We start from the raw sequence: 21224 nt of genomic DNA, 5'->3' as shown, positions 1-21224 counted from the left end.
GAGAATGCTATTAAGAAAGGGCATAGTGCGCCCTTTCTGACTTGTTCCTTAGAGAAGAAAAAATAAACTTTTCAATCTGCGTCAAGATCACTATTGTGTGGAGGTGGATGGAGGGATAAATTTAGCTTTTTCAGGTGAAAATGCGTGCGGAAAAGGCTCAAACTTCATGCTGCTGCATGAAATACAACAAAAAACACACATAAATGAATAAAGAAACGCATAGATTTCGAACATTAATTCACAATTTATACCATGAATAAGAACTGCGGTGTTAAGATGCTGTATTTCAAACTATTGTTTTTCAAATTATTCTACATGTAGCCATTATTCAACACAAGTATTCATATTTGAAGCTGGTGGATCGTAACCAAGTTGTAAGTACTGCTTCAAAATGGAAAAAGAAGGAACGGAACCAAGAGACAAAAAAATAGAAAATAGGCAATTTATGGAAAATTGCATTTAAACTGAAACAGACTGTTCATTGGCTGATCAAAAATGTACCCCTTTTGAGACCATACCCTTAAAAAGTTAAAATCTGCACAAAAACATGGCTTTCATTTCATTGTTCTTCAGGCAGTGACACCAGACAGTACAGACAGTGTAACTACAGACAGTACAGGCCTGCCAAAATTATATATATATATATATATATATATATATATATATATATATATATATATATATATATATATATATATATATATATATATAAATATAAATATATATATATATATATAAATATTAATAATGCGATATAATTAATGCAGACAATTTTCACAGCAGTGAATAAATACATAAATTTGCAGAAATTTCTTGTGCGCTTCAGATAACTGAAAACAGCAACAACAAGAGCTGGAGATTAAACATTCCAGCGATAGATCGCCTGTTATTTAACACCAACCAATGTGAAATATTTCTTTCTTTTAGATACCGTGCATTCCATAAGATGATCATGCTCTCTTGCCTCTCGGACAGGAATGCAGTTGCCGTGAATTAAGAGTGTGTGCGCATGTTAGAAAGAGATGCATGCAAATATAACGGTTCAATTTAATATAAGAAACTGATAAGATACTGGTATTATTTGGTCGAAATTAAGTAAGTTAGGCACAAATAGGCTTATGTGGGTTCCCTTTCTAAACACGAGCTCTTTGTGCTTGTATCTGCTTCATAACTGTGCAGCCCAGGGGCCGATCGTCAAAGCCTCCACTGGGGCCCGTCATGACTAAGTTACGCCACCGAGGAACACTGTCATAATTTCCTGATGGCAAAGACAAAAAGTCTTTGTGTTTTTGAGTGTGGTGGGACTGTTGAGCAAGCAAGCAAGTGCTCTTAGAATACACTATTACTGCCGAGGTTTACATTCATTTCACAATTCCTAAAAGATCCTGAGAGTGAGGGGACAAAAATCAGAGATCAGGGAAACACGCAGGATGGTTCAATAGAGCGAACTTATTCTCCTGGAAAAAGTCAGGCTGTTGTTGTGATGTTGTGTCCTGATGAAAGACCCAGTCATTACAGCTCAGACAAGGTCCTCAGTTGAGAGGGATGCCCTTGTAACATGTCCACATACTCCGCCGCTGTTTGATGCCCCTGTACAACCTGAAGATCCATTATCTCATTGAAGGAAAAAGCACACCAGAACATGATGGAGCCTCCACTGTGCCACGTAGAAAACATCTTCAGGAGAATGTCTTCAGGGATAGCCTGTCAGATCAGTTTTTTTGTGGGGGGTCTACCATAACACTCAGCAAATGTCAAATAAACTGTGTCTGATTATGGAGGGGGGGAACCACAGGAACGGAACTTGTATGGCCACGGGTCGTGATTTCTACCCAGGGGAAGGCACCAACCAACCATCATAAGCATGCTGAAGCTTTGTATTTCTGAAAGTGTTTAACATATAAAGTCTGGTCAAACTGTGAGTGCTGCAGCAGTTTGCGTGACACAAAGCGAAACCAGACCTCATTTGCACCAGTGGAAAGCATGGTAATCAAAATTAAAATTTTGATTTCAAGACAATTTTCTGAAATTTAGAAGTAAACTACCATTCAAATGCTTGAGTCGTTAAGATTATCAAAAAAAAATAAAAATATTATTAGACCTTTATATTTTAACATTTATATTTAGTCCTGAATTGGCAAAGATGTGATGGCAAATCTTTTTAAGAATTCTTAAAAATATAAAAATTGATTTTCAAAATAATTGTTTTATCAATCAATATTAGTAGTATAAATAGTCCAAAATGTGTTATTTATAGTTATCAATATCATTAATTAATTATCTTTTCATTTTTTCATTTTTGTTTAGATGACCAACCAATATCCACAACTAGCTCAAACAAGGTATTTCATATGGTATACCCACATGTGACCCAAAATTGAGATCGGAGCTGAATAAATAAGCTTTCCATTAATGTATGGTTAGAATAGAACAATATTTGGCTGAGATAAAACTATTTGAATATCTGGAATCTGAGAGTGATTTTTTTTTTTTTAAGAAATTAAGTTTTGAAATGTACAAAATATATTAATGGAACATGCTCTTTACTTCATATGCTAATGATTTTTAGCATAAACAAATAGATCATTTTGACCCATGCAATGAACTTTTGTCTCTTTTTACAAATATACCTGTGCTACTTAATACAGCTTTTGTGCTCCAAAGTCACATATACTATGAGATGTTATTGAAGTCTGAGCTAGAAATGTCAGATCACTGCTGAGCTATAAACCAGCGATGCAACTGTCTCGTTTCTCTCTAATCACAGAAGTGATTCACACAAACCTGGTGGGGGTTCCAGTCACTGTCAAAGATCACAACGGTGTCCGCAGCTTGCAGGTTGAGTCCCAGACCTCCTGCCCTTGTGCTCAGCAGGAAGATGAAATACTGTGAGCCTTCATCATTGAATTTCTTTAAAAGTGAAGCACGATCCTCAGACTTCGTAGTTCCTGGAGGACACATCCAGCAGCAAACACATGTTAATGAAAGAAAAAGGGCAGCCTATTTGTGTGATCACACTCATTAAAAAGTGGTGGACCACAAATTGGAAATCCCCTTAACTGAGTTCCCAAAGAACAGGAAAACACTGAAGCAGGAATGCACTGATTACTGACCATCCAGACGCAGATAAAGGAAGTTACGGTAGGCAAAATAATCCTCCATGATGGTCATGAGGGAGGTCATCTGACAGAACAGAAGAACTCTGTGATTGGTGGCCTTCAGCTTAGGTAGGATGCGGTCCAGTAATTCGAACTTGCCAGAAGCACGATACAGGTCGGGGCTAGGTGGACAAGAAAAAAGCATGTCTATAATGTCAATGCCTTCATCATGGGGCACTTCCACTGTCTGGGTCACATAGCATAGGAGGCCTGTGGTGTGTTTAATGATCCATATTTGACATGAATGAACACATCATGGTAAGTCTTAAGGTTAAGTAACGGCCGATTAGATCCGTACTCACCCGTTGATAATACCATTTGGATATCCCAAGTGCTCAGCAAAGGATTCCTAAATAGGCACAAAATAGACACTTTCATGTATCTATATATATATATATATATTCACAGCATTGCAGAATATTTCATGTTGACTGTTGACAGATGTTTTAAGGTCTAACACCGTAGCTGTAAAGTAGTTCTAGATGATCTTAAAGAAGGTATTTTACATCCATATAATAATTGTCAGTGGGGTCCAAATGTTTTTTTATGTATGTATTACTACCACATTAATCTAAATATATTTGAAAACCTTAGTTTTTACAGTTCAGACTATAATGTGAACGTGAATGTGAATGTAAACGTAAAGCAAAAGATCCATTTGTAAATGTATCCAGATAAATGTGGATGTATTTATAGATTCGAAATCATCTGAAATGAAATGTCCTGAATCCTGATGCACACTTCACTATACCTCTATGTGTTGAAACATGTAGGGATGGTTACAGATCTTCTTCAGCTGCATTATGGTGTTCATTAAGGTCTTATGTCCTCCTTTACCCTGTGGTTGAAACACATCAAGGTAAAAAAAAAACTTCTAAAAATCTGCACAGCAGTGTAATCTGTAACAGTGAGTTAGCATACAGCTTCTCTCTTTACCTTCTTGTCTTTCTCTGATCCATCAGTGAGCAAGATCCCTTTGCCCTGCATGTGTCTGTACAAAACCTTCTGGATGGCTGACATGTCACATTTGATGACATACTCCACCTGTGACAAATGAGGAGCCAATGAATAAACATAACCTGAAGTTATTGTCTCTCAAAAGAAAGAACTATCATGAAAACGAGTATCTTTTAAAACAAATCCCAAGCTGTTTCACATTGTCATCAACATGAAACATTAGCATTTTGCCCACCCACTTTTTTTTCGCTTTGGTCTAAATGAAAATGCTAATTCTTTCTTTGCCACTAGGTGCTGCTATTAGCGGTAAAAGTAGCATTTTCCCCGGTAACGCTGTACACAAAGCACTCGCAAATGCTGCTTTAGAAAGCATAACAAAATGGAAATAAGACCAATCGACCAATCACGATTAGTGTCACGGAAAGGAAGGGTTTCAAAGTGTTTTTTGACCTTTTGGCAACTTTTGTTTGGAGCTCCCAAAACCAAAATTTCATAACCCACTTTAACAAGGCACTATTTGTTGATTTCATTACATGCATATCTGTTTTTTTTTACTATCATCAACAAAGTCTAATAAAAACTGGTTAAAAACAGAATGGCTACTTACCTTCTCAGGTAACTGAGACTCCACCTCTTTTTTCAGTCTGCGCAGAAGGAAGGGGCGTAACACCTTATGCAAACGACGAATGATAAGGATGGTCTCCTCTTCATTTAGATCCACCTAACATACACCAATGCAATCCATATCAGAGAGAAACCTTATTAAGCAACAGAGTAACGTAAAACAGCCATTTAAATCTGCATGGGTGAAATGTAAGTCTACCCTCTCTCCTGTCATTGCAAAAGGAGCATTGAACCACTGCTCAAAGGTGCTGCAGCTTTTGAAGATGGTGGGCAAAAGGAAGTTGAGCAAAGCCCAGAGCTCCGGTAATTTGTTCTGCAGAGGTGTTCCAGTAAGTAAAAGCCTCCTGGGAGCAACATAGTGAGTGTTCAACACCTGTGTGAGCTTGCAGTGATGGTTCTTCATGCGGTGACCCTCGTCCACTATCATATATTTCCAGCGAATCTGGGAATTGGAAAAGAATCAGCAATTAGAGCATAAAGACACTGATTTTGTACAAACTTGCCTTGCATTGGCACAAGCCACTCCCAGGTCATGGTTTGAGTTCCAGGGAATACATGAATATATAAAAATAAACTACCAAGCAATTTCATTTAACTGATCGAAAGGGGCAGTAAAGACTTCAATTATATTCATGTTATGAATATATTTTCTTTTTAAATGAATGCTGTTATTTTTAACTTCCTAGTCAGCAAAGGATCCTGAAAAAGATTTATCACTGTTTCCACAAAAACATTAAGCAGAAAACAAATGCTTATGAACACTGATAACAGGAAGAAATGTTTCTTGAGCAGCAAATCAGCATTACAATGATTTATGGAGGATCAAGTGACATGAAGACTGGAGTAACGGATGCTCAAAATTCAGCTAAGTTACATTTTAAAATATATTAAAATAGAAAACCTAAATAGAAAATTGCTGCATTTTTAACAAATAAACGCAGATTTGGTGAACATAAAATACTTTTTTCAACAACATTAAAAGTCTTGCCGACCCCAATCATTGGAACAGAAGTTTATATATAATTTCGATTAATATTTTTATATGGCCTTTACCTTGGCGAGAATGTGCTTGTCTTTGATGATATACTCGTAGGTGGTTATAAGGACATTAAACTTCCCACTGCGGAGCTGCGGCACCAAAGACCTCCGCATTGATGGTGTGCCCTTAGACAAATTAAAACTGAACCGTTATTACCTCTGATTTCATCACCTTTATGCTATATTACATCATAAAATTATATCATCCACAGTAACAAAACATAATGATAACGAAAATCAATGGCCACCTTGTAGGCAATTTTCACAATACTTGGTGCCCACTTGTCCAGCTCATAAACCCAGTTGGACAAAGTCCTGTAAGAAAGAGGAACAAAAATCAATATTGTCATTTTTATGGCAGAAGCCATCGATATGGAATAAACGTTTTACCACTAAATGAAGTCACATCTCTAAATGCTATGTGATGGTGTGATCGTGGAACAGAGTTAATGATGGATGTGAGGTGAGGCTGTTTGAGGACATTTCTGGCCCTTGCACAAATCAATCACAGTAACTTAAGCTAAGACAGTGCTGATGGTCATTTTTACCATGTCCCATAGGGGCTTTTACAGACAGGAAGTCTAAGTGACATTAATGGGAGCAGTCCAAATGCACATTATTGAGAACATAACACCCACAACTACATAAATAATGTTACAAGATGCTCTGCCATCAGAGAACCCATTTAATTAAATCTCCAACCAAGCAACCATGCATGATCAATATGATGACTGTTCAGTGGCCTGTAAAGCTGCCATATGTTGCTGAAATTGCAACATCATGAATCACTATTGTGTTTTCAGTCATTAGAGGTCAACTGAACTATGTGGAACAGTGTTTAGCTACTTAATGAAGCCATTACACCACAAATCCTCTTAGGCAGCTCACCTCATTACACCTCTTATCACGTTATTCACAGCTTGTTTGCTGGACTTACGAGAGCGGTACAATGATGAGGTATGGCCCGTTGAGCCTCTTGTGTTCCATCAGATATGTGATGAGTGCGATAGTCTGAATGGTCTTGCCCAGTCCCATCTCATCAGCCAGAATACCATTCAGGTTGTTGTTGTACAGAGACACCATCCATTCCAGACCCTGGATCTGAACAAAAGACTTATATAGTTATATGGCGGTAATATCATATAAATATCATATAAAATTATTTCAAACAGACAAGCGAGCAGACACATAACACACTGATTCCATAATAGTTCATTAAACAACATGGGACAACAGACCCAGTTGCAAAGTGAAATCAATGCATGACTCCTAGAGTTCACTTAGTTCTTTCATGGGATAAACCGTCTCCCTGAGGTTTTCTTTAAAACACCTCAGCAATCAGGTGGGAAAGAAAAGAAAATTTGAAGAAAAAGGGCCTGTTTTCTCCTTTTGAAATCCATTACTGCCCAAAGGGGATAACAGATTCAATACCAACCACTCAATTTTTGATATTTCTTCTCTGTGTAATTTCCTTTCAGCAGCCTCTTCTATTTCTCAAGTATAATCCTTTGAAATATCATTTAAACCTACACAGCTGTCTTCAGAGATGATGGATTCTGAGTATAATGTATCTGTGGGGTGTCTGTTTAGAGTTTTGCTTTACCTGGTACTGTTTGAGGGTCCCATTGATCAGAAGCGTGGACTGTTTCTCCACCCTCTCTATGACCGCGTGGGCCACTCCATAGTAAGACTGGGAGCTGGTCTGTCCCGCCTGAACACTGTACTCATCATCCACATCCTGTTTAGCTGACCTGCAATACAGGATACAACATTAAAAAGGGATAGTTTACTCAAAAATCTTCATTTAGCCTACACGTCCTCATGTTGATTCAAGTCCAAAAGACGTTCATTCATCTTCACAACACAAATAAATATCTTTAATACTCTTTCAGAATTTGTGTCTGTCCATTAAAAGTTCAAGCAAATCCATTCCTCACATATAGCAATTGTGTCTCTTATGAGGACTTGGATTAAACCTCTTAGATTATAAGATTTCGTTTGCATAACTGTTTGAAGGATAAAAAAAAAGCTTTGGTTGCATGGACTTTAAAGGGCTCCTCAAAAATAATCAAAAAACCATACATATATCTTCATTTGTGTTCTGAAGTTGAACAAAAGTTTTATGTTTTATTTTAACAAAATGAGAGTGAGAAAATAAAGACAATAATAATTGGGCGTACTATCCCTGTAGCATACTGTATTATCACACCTGGCAAATCCACTTGAATTGTGAAAATGTCAGAAACATTTCTTCTCTTTTTATGAAAAATATTGGTCACACTTTAGACCAATTCACACTGTTAACTATTAACCACCATTATTGCCGTACTAAACTCCTAATTTGTTTCTTATTAATACTAAGTAAACTAAGATATTGTAAATAACTGAATTTTACACAGTAAGAACTCAAGTATATGGTCAACTCAGAATATGGTCAATGTCGAAAAGATCTACAACTTTACAACTCCTTTGTTGAAAACAGTTGGATATGTTCATTGAACCAGCTAGAAAGGTTCTACAGAAAACACGATACAGTCAAAGGCTGTGCTGATTGGCAGCAAGTAAGCTGGGCCATTAAAAATGATGCTCAGCTTCTATAAAGACATTTCCATCAGCTTGATCCACTGACAGGCGGCAAAATGGATCTGTCGATTTATGTTGAAACCTGATATGCTCTTCTGTTGCTATAGCCCATCTAAGACGTGACATTCTCTCCTGCACTGTGCTGTTGGAACTGGTGGTTATTTAAGTTACTACATCTTCTCGTCAGCTTGAACCAGTCTCATTCTCCTCCAACCTTTCTTATTGACATGGAGTTTTCACCCACAGAAATGCCCACTCACGCGATGCTTTTTGGTTTTCACACCACTCTCTGGAAACTCTAGAGACTGTTGTGTGTGAAAATCCCAAGAGACGTGCAGTTCCCGAGACACTGTAACCCCATCTGGCACATACAATCCCTTCATGGTCTGAGTGGCATTTCTCTGCTATTCTTAGGGATGGAGATTTACCGCTAATCAAAAAAACGGCTTTAATGACGAGATGTGCATAAATATATTGTGCGATATTCTACCCAGCTCTAGCTATTCTGACGTTTCAACCTCTTGACCAAGTGTGCATGTCCTCATGCAGTGAGCTGCCATTGAAATTTACTGATCAGACATTTGTATTAAAAAGCAGTGTAAATGTGAAGTTAATGAGGTGGTCATTGAGTGTATTTAGAGGAAAACTTCAGCTAATTGCAATTTGAGATTAAATTGTATTAACTACAAAACATCTACAGGTTAATTGGAATTGATTATTGTAAACTTCTAACAGCTATAAAGTGAGGTTCAAAAGTCTAATAAATTAAATCAAATTTAATTAAAACAAAGTTAACACACAATGACAAAGAAATTAAACAATTGAAACTGAACTTGACAAAGAGAAGTTGAAATAAATAAAAATGAGAAACAATGCCTTGGGGACCAGCTGAAATAAAATAAGCTTGAGTTATTTGCAAAGTACAAAATCAAAGCAGTTTCCCAACTGGACTTTTGAATATATTTTTTTGAACTTTTTCTATATATTGTCCAGCAAAGCCCAAAAAAGGAAAAGGAAGTAAAAGAAGAACACATAACAGCTATTGACACCCGAATCTTGGCATCCTACTTTTTTTTGCAATCCAGCTCAACAAGGAATTTTTTGCTTTGAAGTGAGAACAAGTAACATACTCTATGATGTGCTTGGCTGCCGTTTCAGATACTTCATCACTGTTGGGATCGATGACTTTCTTTTCTTCTGATTCAGCTCTGGAGATCACCTCTTCATCATCCTAAAAGGGAGTATTAGCGGATTACGCTCACTTAAGTAACTGCTTGGTTTACACAATATAAGTAGCATAAGTAGAGAAGAAAGGAGATATTAAGGCAGATGCTTTATATGGATGCAGAGAAAAGTATGTGTGTGAGTTCATATGCCTATGTATGACTCACTCCACACCAAAGAGCTGTCAATGCTTAATGAGCAGAAATAAGAGGACACTCACCTCCTCTTCAAATTCTGAGCCACTCTCTTCACTGTCTGACCGTGGAGCAACTTCATAGCTGTTTTAAAGGGCATAATGCACTAGTAAACACTCGATGCCTTAGAATGGTTTACTGACAACACAAGCTCATAAAAGGTCCTTATCAAAGCTTTTCCCCCCACAGTTAAATTAAAAATATGCTGCAAAGAAGGGTTGCAAAAAGTCTTTCTCTATCAATTTCATATAATGATGCACTTAAAGGCATATTTTTAGCCAAAACCAAAACGCCTGGACACGTGTTAATAATAATTATAAATAAGCCATTTAAGCAATATTCTATATTATATTTTTTACTATTACATAAATGATTAAACAAATCAAAATCGATCAGTGATGAACTTGGCTTTCCGGAATTGAAATGAAATTAAAGTAGCGACAAATCTTTTCTTATGAATTGTGAAGCATATAGTAACAGATTATTAAAAAAAGAAAATGCAGGGAGAATTGGTTCTATGCACCACAGAGCTTTACAAAGTCAATTAAAAAAAGAAACATGTGCATTCCTGTATTTAATCATTTGGTCTTGTTCCTTTCAGTGAGCTAAATTGTAGCGCATCCCTTTCATCACCTTCTTCACCGCTCACTTCTGCAAACATGTGGCTCAGCAAAGCTTCACAGCTAAATACAAGTGACGGGTCATATTTTTATGGAAATGTTTTCAATTACCGGACACACAGAGGATGCAATGTAAGGACAGCTCACCCAGGGTTCATCTCGAGCCAGGCCTCTAACTGACTGGACTTGGGGGCATCTGTCCCCTGTAGCACTTTCCCCGTCTCTGTCTGAATGACTTTGACTGGCAGCTCACTCATCTGGCTGTTCTCATCTATGAGCTGCACGAGGAAGTAAACATAAAAGCAGGTTTTCTGTGACAAGCTGTGTTAGATTAGGTTTGACAGAGTGAGTTTACCAGAGGGACATACATCAGTCGGTTATTCACGTCTACTCCGCTTTCATTTTCGTAGCAATTTACTTACCTCTCCATCAGGCCCAATGGCTCCCATTCCCTCAGAATCGCCAGCTTCCTTCTGAAGGTTAAACATGACAGAAATAAACAAGCATAAAGTGTTTGATGCTAGTAGAAATTTCTTAAAGTTACTGACTGGAGTCAAAATTTACAAAACCTCAGTGGGATAAACTGTGAGGAATCGACCCAAATGACACATGTCTGAAGTGAACACCAAATTTCATCATCAGCTATTTCTTTGAGGCCTCACCTTTTTCTTCTTTCTCTTCTTTTTCTTCTCTTTGGCAGCTTGAGCAGCCTTGTGTTCATAGACAAGCTCAGTCAGGTTGGCTACGTATTCATCTGTCTGCTGAAGAAGGTAGGCCAGACGCTTGTCCTTCTTCTGATCAATCAGCTTCCTGTAACCTTCTTCATCCTCAGCCTAGTGAAAACAGACCGAGAGCCTGTGAAAACCTTTAAGGGAAAGCCTCTGTATTTTAAACCCTATATAGATGTTATTTTTTATTATCAGCGTTTAAAAGTACTCAACACTTGTTCTCGGGTGAAGTAAGTTGACACATATCCATGATTCAGTCTAATCACCACTAATCCCTTAATTAAAGCTTAATTCAAATTATAATTAAAAATAATGAATAAATGATTAATAGAAGGATCACTAATTGGGCCATTTACTCAAGATTGTATGATGTGCTATATGTTCAGTTTGGATTGAAATCAGCGGCACAATTGAAAAAAAAAAAAATAGTATATGATGCTGGAAACAGTGTTTCATACCATCAGCCTCCTCATCCTCTCTTTCTCGATTCTTTCCGTCTCCTTCTTCTGCTCTCTCTCTGTGTTGGTGTGCCATGTTGCGATGGCTTTTGACAGCTTTTGGATTTTTCCAGAGATGGATCTGTGATATTCCTTGAAATCTTTTGCATGCTGCAGAATGCTGTTAAGGTATTCCTACAACAAGAAGAGAAAAGCACACATGAATCAAAGGGCAAAATCTGGAGTGTGGTGTGGGAAAGATGTTTAAATTGTTTTTAATGTCGCTTATGCTTACCAAGTCATGCTGTGTTCATTTCAAAACAGTAATACTGTTAAATATTATTAGTAGTTATGTGAAATAAAAACATAGTGTAATTTTTTTTTTTACATGAGTGAGCTCCACTTTAGAGTGTCCATGCTAATCAAGCTTTCTAATCATAATGTAGAAAATTTCCAAACTCTGACGCTAAGAATAAATCTTCTTGCTGCATAAAGACTTTTCTGTGAATGCTGCTTTTGTCTGTTAAATTATATTAAAAAAACATTCTGTGCTCAGATTTTTAACCGCACAAACTGTTATTGTCAGGCTGAAATACTGATATGTTTTTAAAAAAAAAGTTCAGCCAACTGTTTCTAATTCTAGACACACTCTGAAGGTCAGATAAAGTGTCAACTATTGCACACTGCCAGGAGAAACATTTTTTACTGTTTCTGGTGTTCAGGTATAACGGCTCTATCGTACTTACTCTTTATTGCCACACCGTGACTGTGCGGGCCAAGGAAATTTGATTCCTCGTGATACGACCCGTCTACAAACATCTTTATCACTTAGTCAATATGTAAGCACATAAATCGTGCATATAAGCATCTTCCTGCGGGAGCTTGTCTGTTGATTTTTTTGTCATTATATTGAGTTTATTTAGTCCACTGAATCGATTAAACGTTGTACAATGAGTCTTTGATCACCTGGTGTTTCTGGCGGCGCTTCCTCTCCTGCTCGATCTTTTGCTGCTTCTCTAGTTTCTCTGTCATGCGAGCTTCTCGAAGTGTCTGTCTCTTGCTGCGCTTGTAGGCTTTAGAGTTCAGGGCCGTCTCCAGAGTTGTGTCTCGCCGCATGCAGGCTACAACATCGAGCCTCAGCTGAGAAAGAAAAAAAAAATTAATCACAGTCATCTCTGGCAAAATGCATTAAGCTAATGAGCTTCATCAAATGATAATCATATTCTGATGCATTTCACACATTTTCCATAATTGTTGACAATTTAAGCAGAGCAAGGCTGTGAATTGTGATGGACATTGTGCTACAAATACAACATGGGCGCCCTCTAATGGTGAGTTTAACTGTCCAGCAAAAAATTAAACATTCATAGTCACAACTTCAGACACCATTACCATCCACACAATGTGAATAGGACAAAGATCAGTGGAACTCAAATCAAAAACATGAATAAGCAATGTTAAGCAATTTGGCTTACTGTAAATAATTATATTAATTGTAACATAACAGCAAATGTAATTGGTTATCATTAGAAGTGTGATTTATCATTAGAGTGATTTAAGACCAATAAATTGTATTAGTTATGTGCACCAGTAGAAGTGAGAATTGTTAATAATAATAATGACAATTATTTTGTAACTTATTTGTCATTTTAATATTCTTGGATTATTATATAGTGTATAATATAAGTTTATATAGGTTTTGAAATGCCTTTATACCATTTTCAAGAAAATATTTTAATGAAATTAATCGGTATCGCATAGTGTAACCATCAATAAAAAAGATATTTATAAATAATATAAAATAACATTTATAGATGCAAATTTAAACATCTGAATTGTTGTTTTGTTTTGTTTTCAAATATATTTTAAAGTTAGAACATTTTTTCTTAAAATGCTTTTTCAAAAATATTATTAAGAGTTGCATCACATGATATTAATACAGCATGAATAAACGCTGGATGATTATAAACATTGTTAAACTATTTTATAAAGTTTTTTTAATAATTAATTTAGTCTTTGTTTAATTATGATACCAGGTATGATATTTTATGAAATAACACTTTTATACAGAATTATAAAATATACATTTTTTAGTAAATTAATGCATATGACAAAAATATTAGTGCCATGTCAGTAACCCACCTGCCGCTGGAAGTTGAGCAGTCTTAAGGCCTTCAGCTCCACCGTAGCTTTAGTCCGCAGATCTGGTGGCAATGATCCTGGCAGATTCTCCAGCTCCTGAATTCTGTGAGCAATCCTGGCCTGAAGACTTTGGACAGAAATAAAAAAGACAGAGGTACTAAATTGCATCCTAATCACTTTAATTTTCAAGAACAACCAGTTTATAACGATCATCATGTTATTTATGAGCAAAAACTGTCAATCAAGCACAGATCATCACATGTCTGAAGGGTGAACTTTCTAGTCTTTAATAATTTCTAGTTTCTGAGTTGTCCAGAAGTATAAATCACCTGCAAGATCTGAACCGTTCACTCCGTAAAAATAGTTTTGGTGACCTCAAGGTACATCAAACAATCAACGCATTCCTGTTGCTTCAGACAGTGCAAGCCGGTGAAATCAGGAACTTTCAGAAACCTCAAAGGTGCTTCAACGTTCATTACATCTCAGACAGGTTGTTTTACTTGAATCCACACCCAAAATGTGTCGTGATCGGCAAACCACTTATAGCGTGTTTAGGGAATTAAACACCCACTGCAGTAACTGTGAGTATTATCTGCACAGCTTTAATATTAACAATGGCATCAATTTTACCATACTGACTGTGCAGAACCTTTGCAAGCAGAGATGTTACAGTACGTTTAAGAGTGGTATTTATTTTTAGAGTCTTTGGTCTCTAGCGTGGGATCAACCAGACCCTTGTTCTCTTTTGCATATTCTGTGGGTGGGAATTATGAATTCACAATATCTGGAAAAAGCATTGTAGTCTGAATGAGACTTCTTTTGTGCATTACCAATTAAACTTAGAGCTAAATAATATATATACTGTATATATAATATAATCCAAAATATCTTAAATTGTGCTCCAAAGCCAAACAATAAATTTATGCTTAATTTTGGGGTGAAGTAATCCTTAAATTGAACTGCGTACGCATCCACGTTTGCAAGACACCTTGCATAATGCATAAAGGTGTTAAAAGCCTTAGAGACGTGTCTCTTTAATTGCAGTGTTTAAATGAGAAGACAGTATAGTGCAGCTGAAGAAAATTGCATATTCATGACCCCATTGCCCCGTGTAGATTGCTATGTGTAGATTAAATTGCATTTAAGCACATACCGGTATTCCCTCTCTTGCAAGAGTTCAACAGGGTCCAGACCCTGAGGCTTCTGAATCGGTGTGATGCGATTCTGTTTCTGCTGAAGCTGGATGATGAGCGAGGGCTGGCCTGGCCCTGCCGGTGGCTGAGGTTGGGGTTGGGGTGTGAGGGATGTGCTGGGAACAGGTTGCGTGCCAGCGGGAGCCAGCGGGGGAGCTGGAGAGGGTCTACCGCTGGGAGGTGGGACCGACAGCTTCTGTGGAGCGTTTGGGGTCTCTGAGCCTTGACCTGACAATAAAGGAGATGCTCTTTACGAACGCCTTGTGAGATTTAGCAAAATGTCATGCCTGTCACAGAAATGCTTCCTGAATGCAAAAAAGCATTAAGCATCCAGTGTTCCTTTACGCTGTGGTCAGTACAATCAATATAATGCCAACAGCATAAGTAATATCCTTTATATTTCAGAAGCCCATTGTCGTTAGGACGTTTGATCATACTCAAAGAGTTCATCAAAGCTGTTGTTGAAGGTTTTAAGACAGTTCAAAGGACAGTGTGAACCTCTGAAACAAAAAAATCTTTACAAGGACTCATATGACTTGTACCAAGCCAAGTTTAATGCCTTTAAAGAAACTTTATAAAGGGCATGCAATCTCTAAATGAGAACATAAACAACAATGATGATGATTCAAGTGCATGTTCACAAGAATAAAGTACTGGATCTATATTTCTGGCTGGGCACAATCAATCAGTTGCTGAACCTGCCATGAGGGCATGCACCATCCATAGTCATTGCATATGCAAAAATGCTGTTAAAATGTCAATTAACCTGAGATAATGCATACTATCTTCCATAAGTACAGCCATTTAGCCGCAGATTACAATTATACCAAGCGGACTTCCCAATCAAACTCACTTGAAAAGATGAACAATGATCTTTAATTTATGTGAACTTCAGTGACTTTTCAATAAAGTTCTAACAATCCATGAATTAATTAATTGTCATTTGAAAGCAAGTGAGGGAAATTAACCTCTAGAAGGTCAGCCTTGGCAAGCTTTTAATCATTTTCCATTTATATGGAGCAGTTTTATGCTTTTTTATAAGAATAATATGAATATATATATATATATATATATATATATATATATATATATATATATATATATATATATATATATTTGACTTAGGCAAATACAAGACAACATTACATCTTATACAAATATAAAAGCACTAAACAAATTGATATACAGATGGATAAAAAGCACTTTTCAGCAGCCTTTTCAGAAAGGTTACTTGCTTACATTCACAACTCACCTATCTCATTTTACAGATGTAAAGGAGATTCAATTACTACATGAAGCGCAATAAAGCAAAATTGAGCAGATAAGAGCAAGAGCAGACTATCTGAATATTGACATTATGTGACTCATAATATAATACAGCAACATTCTAATAACATACATAAAAAAGATGTTTATATGTACCCCAGATTTGAAAGACTGGCACCAATAAAATGATCAAATGAGAGCTGAAAATACAAAATAAAATATACAGTATTAAGAAATACTGTGATAGTGTATAAAATATACTTAATTTTAAAACATAAATAGTCACTTAAAGGAAAAGTTCACCCAGAAATGTCATAATTTACTCTCTTACCTTAATTTCCTTCCAAACTTATAGATTCTTTCATATGTTGAAATAAAATAAGTTATTTTAAAAAATGCTAATCAAAGTAGTTAGCTAACTATAAAGTACTCCCATAGTATTTCTTTCCCTACTAAGTCAATGTGGAAAACATCTTTGTGGTTCTTCAAAATTCTTCAAAATAAGTTATTGTTTTCAAAATTAAAAAGAAACCTACACAGGTTTGGAAAAACAGGAGGGTACAACTTTTATAAAATAAATACATCCCAAACTCACCTTCAGGCCACGGTTTTGGGCCAGAACTCTGGGTATGAGTCTGCATGGCTGGAGAGGGACAGGGGCCTGTTGCAGGCACTCCATGAGGCATAGGCATACCTAGTAAAACATAACAAAAAAATTACAAAATGCCAAAACAGAATTACACAAAAGTATAACTAACATGGCATTAGTATGTTCATACAGAATATCATCAGTTGCATTCAGGCTTTAAAACGGTGTAAAAATACAAATACAACAGAAAATTGCTCTTTTTTGCACAAACTGTAATTTAAGGAAAGGAAATTATTTGGTGAATTGTGGTTTTGAAAGTGGAGAGAGCAAGTACACTAATACTCCCTCACCTACAATCCCCGCAAGGACTTGAAACTCAAACCCACAACCTTTGGTTTACAAGTTCAACTCTCTATCCATTAAGCCATGACTAATGTGGACCTAAGGGAATTATACTGACAAGAAAATGACCATAAGCACTTTCACCTGGAGGTCTGTTGTAAGGGCCGGTGTTGATGGGCTGCTGCTGCATGGTGGGGAGGCTCCTCTTGCCCTGCACAGCTAATTGCAGATTCTCAGGCAGAGGCTGACCACGACCCAGGATCTTGTATGCCAGAATCTGAGCCCTCAGTTGCTGCAGCTGGACTGGGCTGAAGGCAGACTGACCCCTGGCCTGTTGTCCCATCCCCTGTGGATCCATGGGCATCATGGGTGACTGACCCTGGGAAATTTGTGGTGGAGTTGGACCTCCTCCTGACATAGGACTGGGCACATGCTCCGGCACCTGGCTCATTGGTGAGGGATGAGGGGACATGTAGCCTAAGAAAAAAAAACATGAAAGATTTATCAAATTTATTGCTATCAAAGTTGTCATTCAAAAGTGTACTTGGCAACTGTTGCCATGGTGTTTTTCTTTTAGCAGAATAAATCAGCTCTTTCTAGAAATCTAGTATGAATGGAGTCCTTATATAATGTGGTACTGTTTGGGGTTTTTTTGTTAACAAATTTTAATTAGTAAAAATTATGTTTGGAATGTTCTGCATAAGGATGAAAAAGTTCCCCACAAAGATTTTGCTCAAAGTCAAGTTTGTCACACAAATTCACCACATTAACTGACATAAAAGTTGCTTGGTTTGAAAGAGACTTCTCTGTGAGCTGTGATTATTAACGATGGACCTTTTTTGCCCAATAAACTGCACATTTACGCTGCCATCAATAAATTATAAATAAACTTTTATACTACCTTTTATACTATTCAACAATACATTACTGTTAATTGCAGACCATGTAATTATGAACATTTAAAGATTAATTTAGGACTGTAAAAGGTATAGGACAAAAGCTTGGCATGAAGAAAAAAAAGAACAAAAGAACTTATGCATTGCCGTGATGATAATTAGTGTAACATAAAGGCAGCCCAAAAATAAGTGTGCAAATAAATAAATAAATAAACACTTCAGATAATTTCCTTAATTACCTCTGAGGTCACTGTAGACTTACCTCCTTAAGTGGTGGAAGAACAAGAGCCTCTTCTGGTGAACTATAATTACGGTTAAAATTATAACCGCTGAGTGCTTTGTTATTATATTGTGGCCAATATGTAATTGTACCTTGACTGTGTTGATCCATAGGGCTCTGTGGAGGACCCATGCCACTGTGCAGGGATCTCATTCCTACCCCTTTCATCTGGCCAAAGTGCATATCGTCTCCCATCCCCTTCTCATGCATTCCCTCCATAGGCTGAAAAGAGGCAGGAGATTAGTCAGACATACTGGCAACTTCAAACATACCGTTTAAAAAATGAACAACAAGTGCTTTTACAAGTATTCATAGCATTTTCAATTCAATGCCTAAAACCATTCTCTACCTTATGCATTGGGTGCAGGTCCTGTGAATATTCTCCAGCTCCCTGGCCCTGCATAGCATGCGGGACACTTGGGGGCCCTGGGCTGGGGCCCATCATGCTGTGTACAGATCCAGGAGAGGGGCCGGGTCCAGGGCTGGGCCCTAGGATGGGTCCAGGAGACAGGCCAGCACCTGGTGAGGGACCAGCATGGGTCATCCCAACTGGTGGCTCATTGGGGGTGGACATCTATTGGCTGAGGGTCTGTGGGAAGGAGCGCAAAAGCCTTTAACCTGATGTAAATGATAGACTGTCAGAGTTAAAAAAAGATTAAAAATGTATTAATTAGACATTTTATGAAAGATGGTTCAAACCCGCAATAACATTGCTGTTAAATTTAATATTAATAATTTATAGCAGAATGTGGCAAGTTACTACATTGTTTATCAAAGCTAGTTAGGCCCATTAATTCTATAAAATTTTGATTAATATATGAAACTATGCAGAACATCTGTTCCTTTTAACAGATTTTAAAAATAAATAAGCAAAGAGAGGCTGCAAATTTCAGTCTCGTGTGGCTTATTGCATCATTATATATAAACAATATGAAACAACATTCTGTCATAATAAGGAAATATATGCATATATAATGATGTTTCAGGATTCATATTTTTGAGACTAATGAATTTCAATGTCTTTTTCCAGGCCTGGAAAACTGCATTTTAAAATTTCTTGAATTTTCAATGACTGTGGAAACCGTGGTACATATTATATGAGGTAATACCCTGAGTGAGGAAAAAACTAACCAGTTTTAATAAGTGATTTGCATTTATATTGTAATATTGCTTTTTTTCTGTTATGACGATGGTGATTACTATTATTATTAACAATGTTTTTATTAATATTATTATTAAAAAGCCACAATTAAAAGGAATTAATTATTAAACAAGTTGTATTTTTTTCAAAAATTGGTTTAATTTTATATTGCTTAATTATTATGGTTGGCATTGCTGTTATTAAGAAGCAGATAAAAAAATAATAGATAAATACGGTCTCCTGCTCATATAAGGGGTAACATACAGAGACCAGAAATAGATTTGTTAAAAATGTACGCAAACTCTTCCAGTCTCATTTGCATAACAATGACCCGCGCCGATCTGACACGCCCCCTGAGCGGCGCTCCTGGAGCGGAACAATCACAGGACGCCAATAATGACTGTAAGGGGGTTTAAAAATAAATAAATGAATAAACAAACAGGCACAGGGTGAGATAATGGTACTCTTTTATCATGCAACACGTTAACATGTAATTGCACAATCTATTAAAAATTACAGTAATTATTCGTGTATACATGAAGGATTTAAGTTCATTCACGCAAAACTGAACAAACGGAACAACTAGGAATAAACAATTCGTTGTTGACTGCACGAACGCGCTCGTGCAGGCCTGCGTCTGCTCAGAATGACGAAAAACTTTTTAAAGCAGCTGATAATTAGGAGTGGCCAACATCATCCCGTAATATTGTAAGAAAAAAAGCTTATTTAAAATAGAATCGTCGCAATTCATGAATAAGTGCACATCTAGCGCGGCGCAGGGCTAATTTGGAGAGAGTTGCTCTGATCAGATCATGGCTTCCTCGACCTGCTGTCATGACTGTCTCCCCTTCACGCCATTGCAGTTTCCTGAAATCTCAAACTTTCTGGGACCTTCCCACCACAGCGCACCATCAATGCACGTTTATTAACAGCTCTTCCCGGCGTTATAAACATTTTTTGCATTCTTCGAGGAGCAGTTTATTCACCTGCTTTCATGTTGTCAAAGTTAAAAGCGAGCAAGCAGCAAAGCCCCCTGCCTAATATAATTGAGCAGCAGCTCGCTAACCGTCTGTACAGTTATGTTAGCATGCTAGCCCGTTACATTTAATCAGCAGATGCCAATAGCCAAAATTGCTGCCCACTGACATATATACACTAGTATAAATGTCCAAGCAAAGAGTATTTAAACTCAATTACCTTCTGCGAGGTAAACAACACAATAAAATCTCTAGCACATTATTTCAGCTTCAAAAATATGACTGCCATATGTTGGTCCCCTCCCCCTCTGTTTTGCTGACAAGTTGAAGTTCGCGTTTTTTAGCGCTCTGTCATTTCTGATTCGTTAAGAGCACAGGAAATACAGTTGTCTCTCTGGTGCGATTGGCTGAGCGACACATCGATCACCTCGTGGGATATTTAGGGGCGGGCCTTTTAAGCGCACTTTCACTTCGCAGCAGCGAAAGTACTGGAAGTGTCTGGCGTCTGCGGGGACGCACGCTTCAAAACAGTCACGGTTTCACACCGTCACAGGATTTTAAATGTTTTCAATTCACGCCCGCATTAGTCTCTACATGTCCGAGGCGGGTTTTTTTTCCTGTCATTACACTGACCCTTATTCCTATGCGTTGCATGGGTCGCATAAGCATGTTATTGTATGCTGAGCGATGTATTTTGTTTGATGCGTAAAGCAAAGCAAGCGTGACAAGTGAAACGTTTTCATTCGTTAAATTAGTGGTAACAATAATGAACTAAATTGTTGGATCAAAAACGTACTCCCCTAAAAATAATAACTCCTCTGCTTCTGGTTGGTTC

At 37.2% G+C, this 21224-nt stretch overlaps 1 protein-coding gene across 3 annotated transcripts in view; it reads right to left on the bottom strand.

Annotated features, from left to right (window-relative positions):
• smarca2 (SWI/SNF related, matrix associated, actin dependent regulator of chromatin, subfamily a, member 2) overlaps nt 1-20715 on the bottom strand; it is a 37555-nt gene extending 16840 nt beyond the window's left edge. The window contains exons 1-25 of one of the 3 annotated variants that reach the window (XM_043244044.1): nt 20610-20715; nt 18621-18860; nt 18364-18493; nt 17240-17572; nt 16760-16858; nt 14859-15126; nt 13706-13832; nt 12530-12703; nt 11585-11758; nt 11061-11231; nt 10821-10871; nt 10546-10676; nt 9805-9862; nt 9491-9591; nt 7381-7528; nt 6715-6878; nt 6026-6092; nt 5793-5903; nt 4939-5181; nt 4723-4836; nt 4095-4202; nt 3910-3996; nt 3461-3507; nt 3114-3280; nt 2785-2948 (exon numbers count right to left, since the gene is read on the bottom strand). In XM_043244044.1, coding sequence (XP_043099979.1) covers nt 2785-2948; nt 3114-3280; nt 3461-3507; nt 3910-3996; nt 4095-4202; nt 4723-4836; nt 4939-5181; nt 5793-5903; nt 6026-6092; nt 6715-6878; nt 7381-7528; nt 9491-9591; nt 9805-9862; nt 10546-10676; nt 10821-10871; nt 11061-11231; nt 11585-11758; nt 12530-12703; nt 13706-13832; nt 14859-15126; nt 16760-16858; nt 17240-17572; nt 18364-18493; nt 18621-18845 — 3462 coding nt within the window. In that variant the 5' untranslated portion in view covers nt 18846-18860; nt 20610-20715. Of the gene's footprint in view, nt 1-2784; nt 2949-3113; nt 3281-3460; nt 3508-3909; nt 3997-4094; nt 4203-4722; nt 4837-4938; nt 5182-5792; nt 5904-6025; nt 6093-6714; nt 6879-7380; nt 7529-9490; nt 9592-9804; nt 9863-10545; nt 10677-10820; nt 10872-11060; nt 11232-11584; nt 11759-12529; nt 12704-13705; nt 13833-14858; nt 15127-16759; nt 16859-17239; nt 17573-18363; nt 18494-18620; nt 18890-20609 lie in introns of those variants that run through there. The other 2 variants (XM_043244045.1, XM_043244046.1) reach the window with 2 other exon arrangements.
• Between the last annotated feature and the right edge of the window lie 509 nt (nt 20716-21224).

Source organism: Puntigrus tetrazona, chromosome 7, assembly GCF_018831695.1.
Source record: "Puntigrus tetrazona isolate hp1 chromosome 7, ASM1883169v1, whole genome shotgun sequence".
In the NCBI taxonomy this organism is placed as follows: domain Eukaryota; kingdom Metazoa; phylum Chordata; class Actinopteri; order Cypriniformes; family Cyprinidae; genus Puntigrus; species Puntigrus tetrazona.
This window is presented reverse-complemented; position numbering and strand designations above follow the sequence as displayed.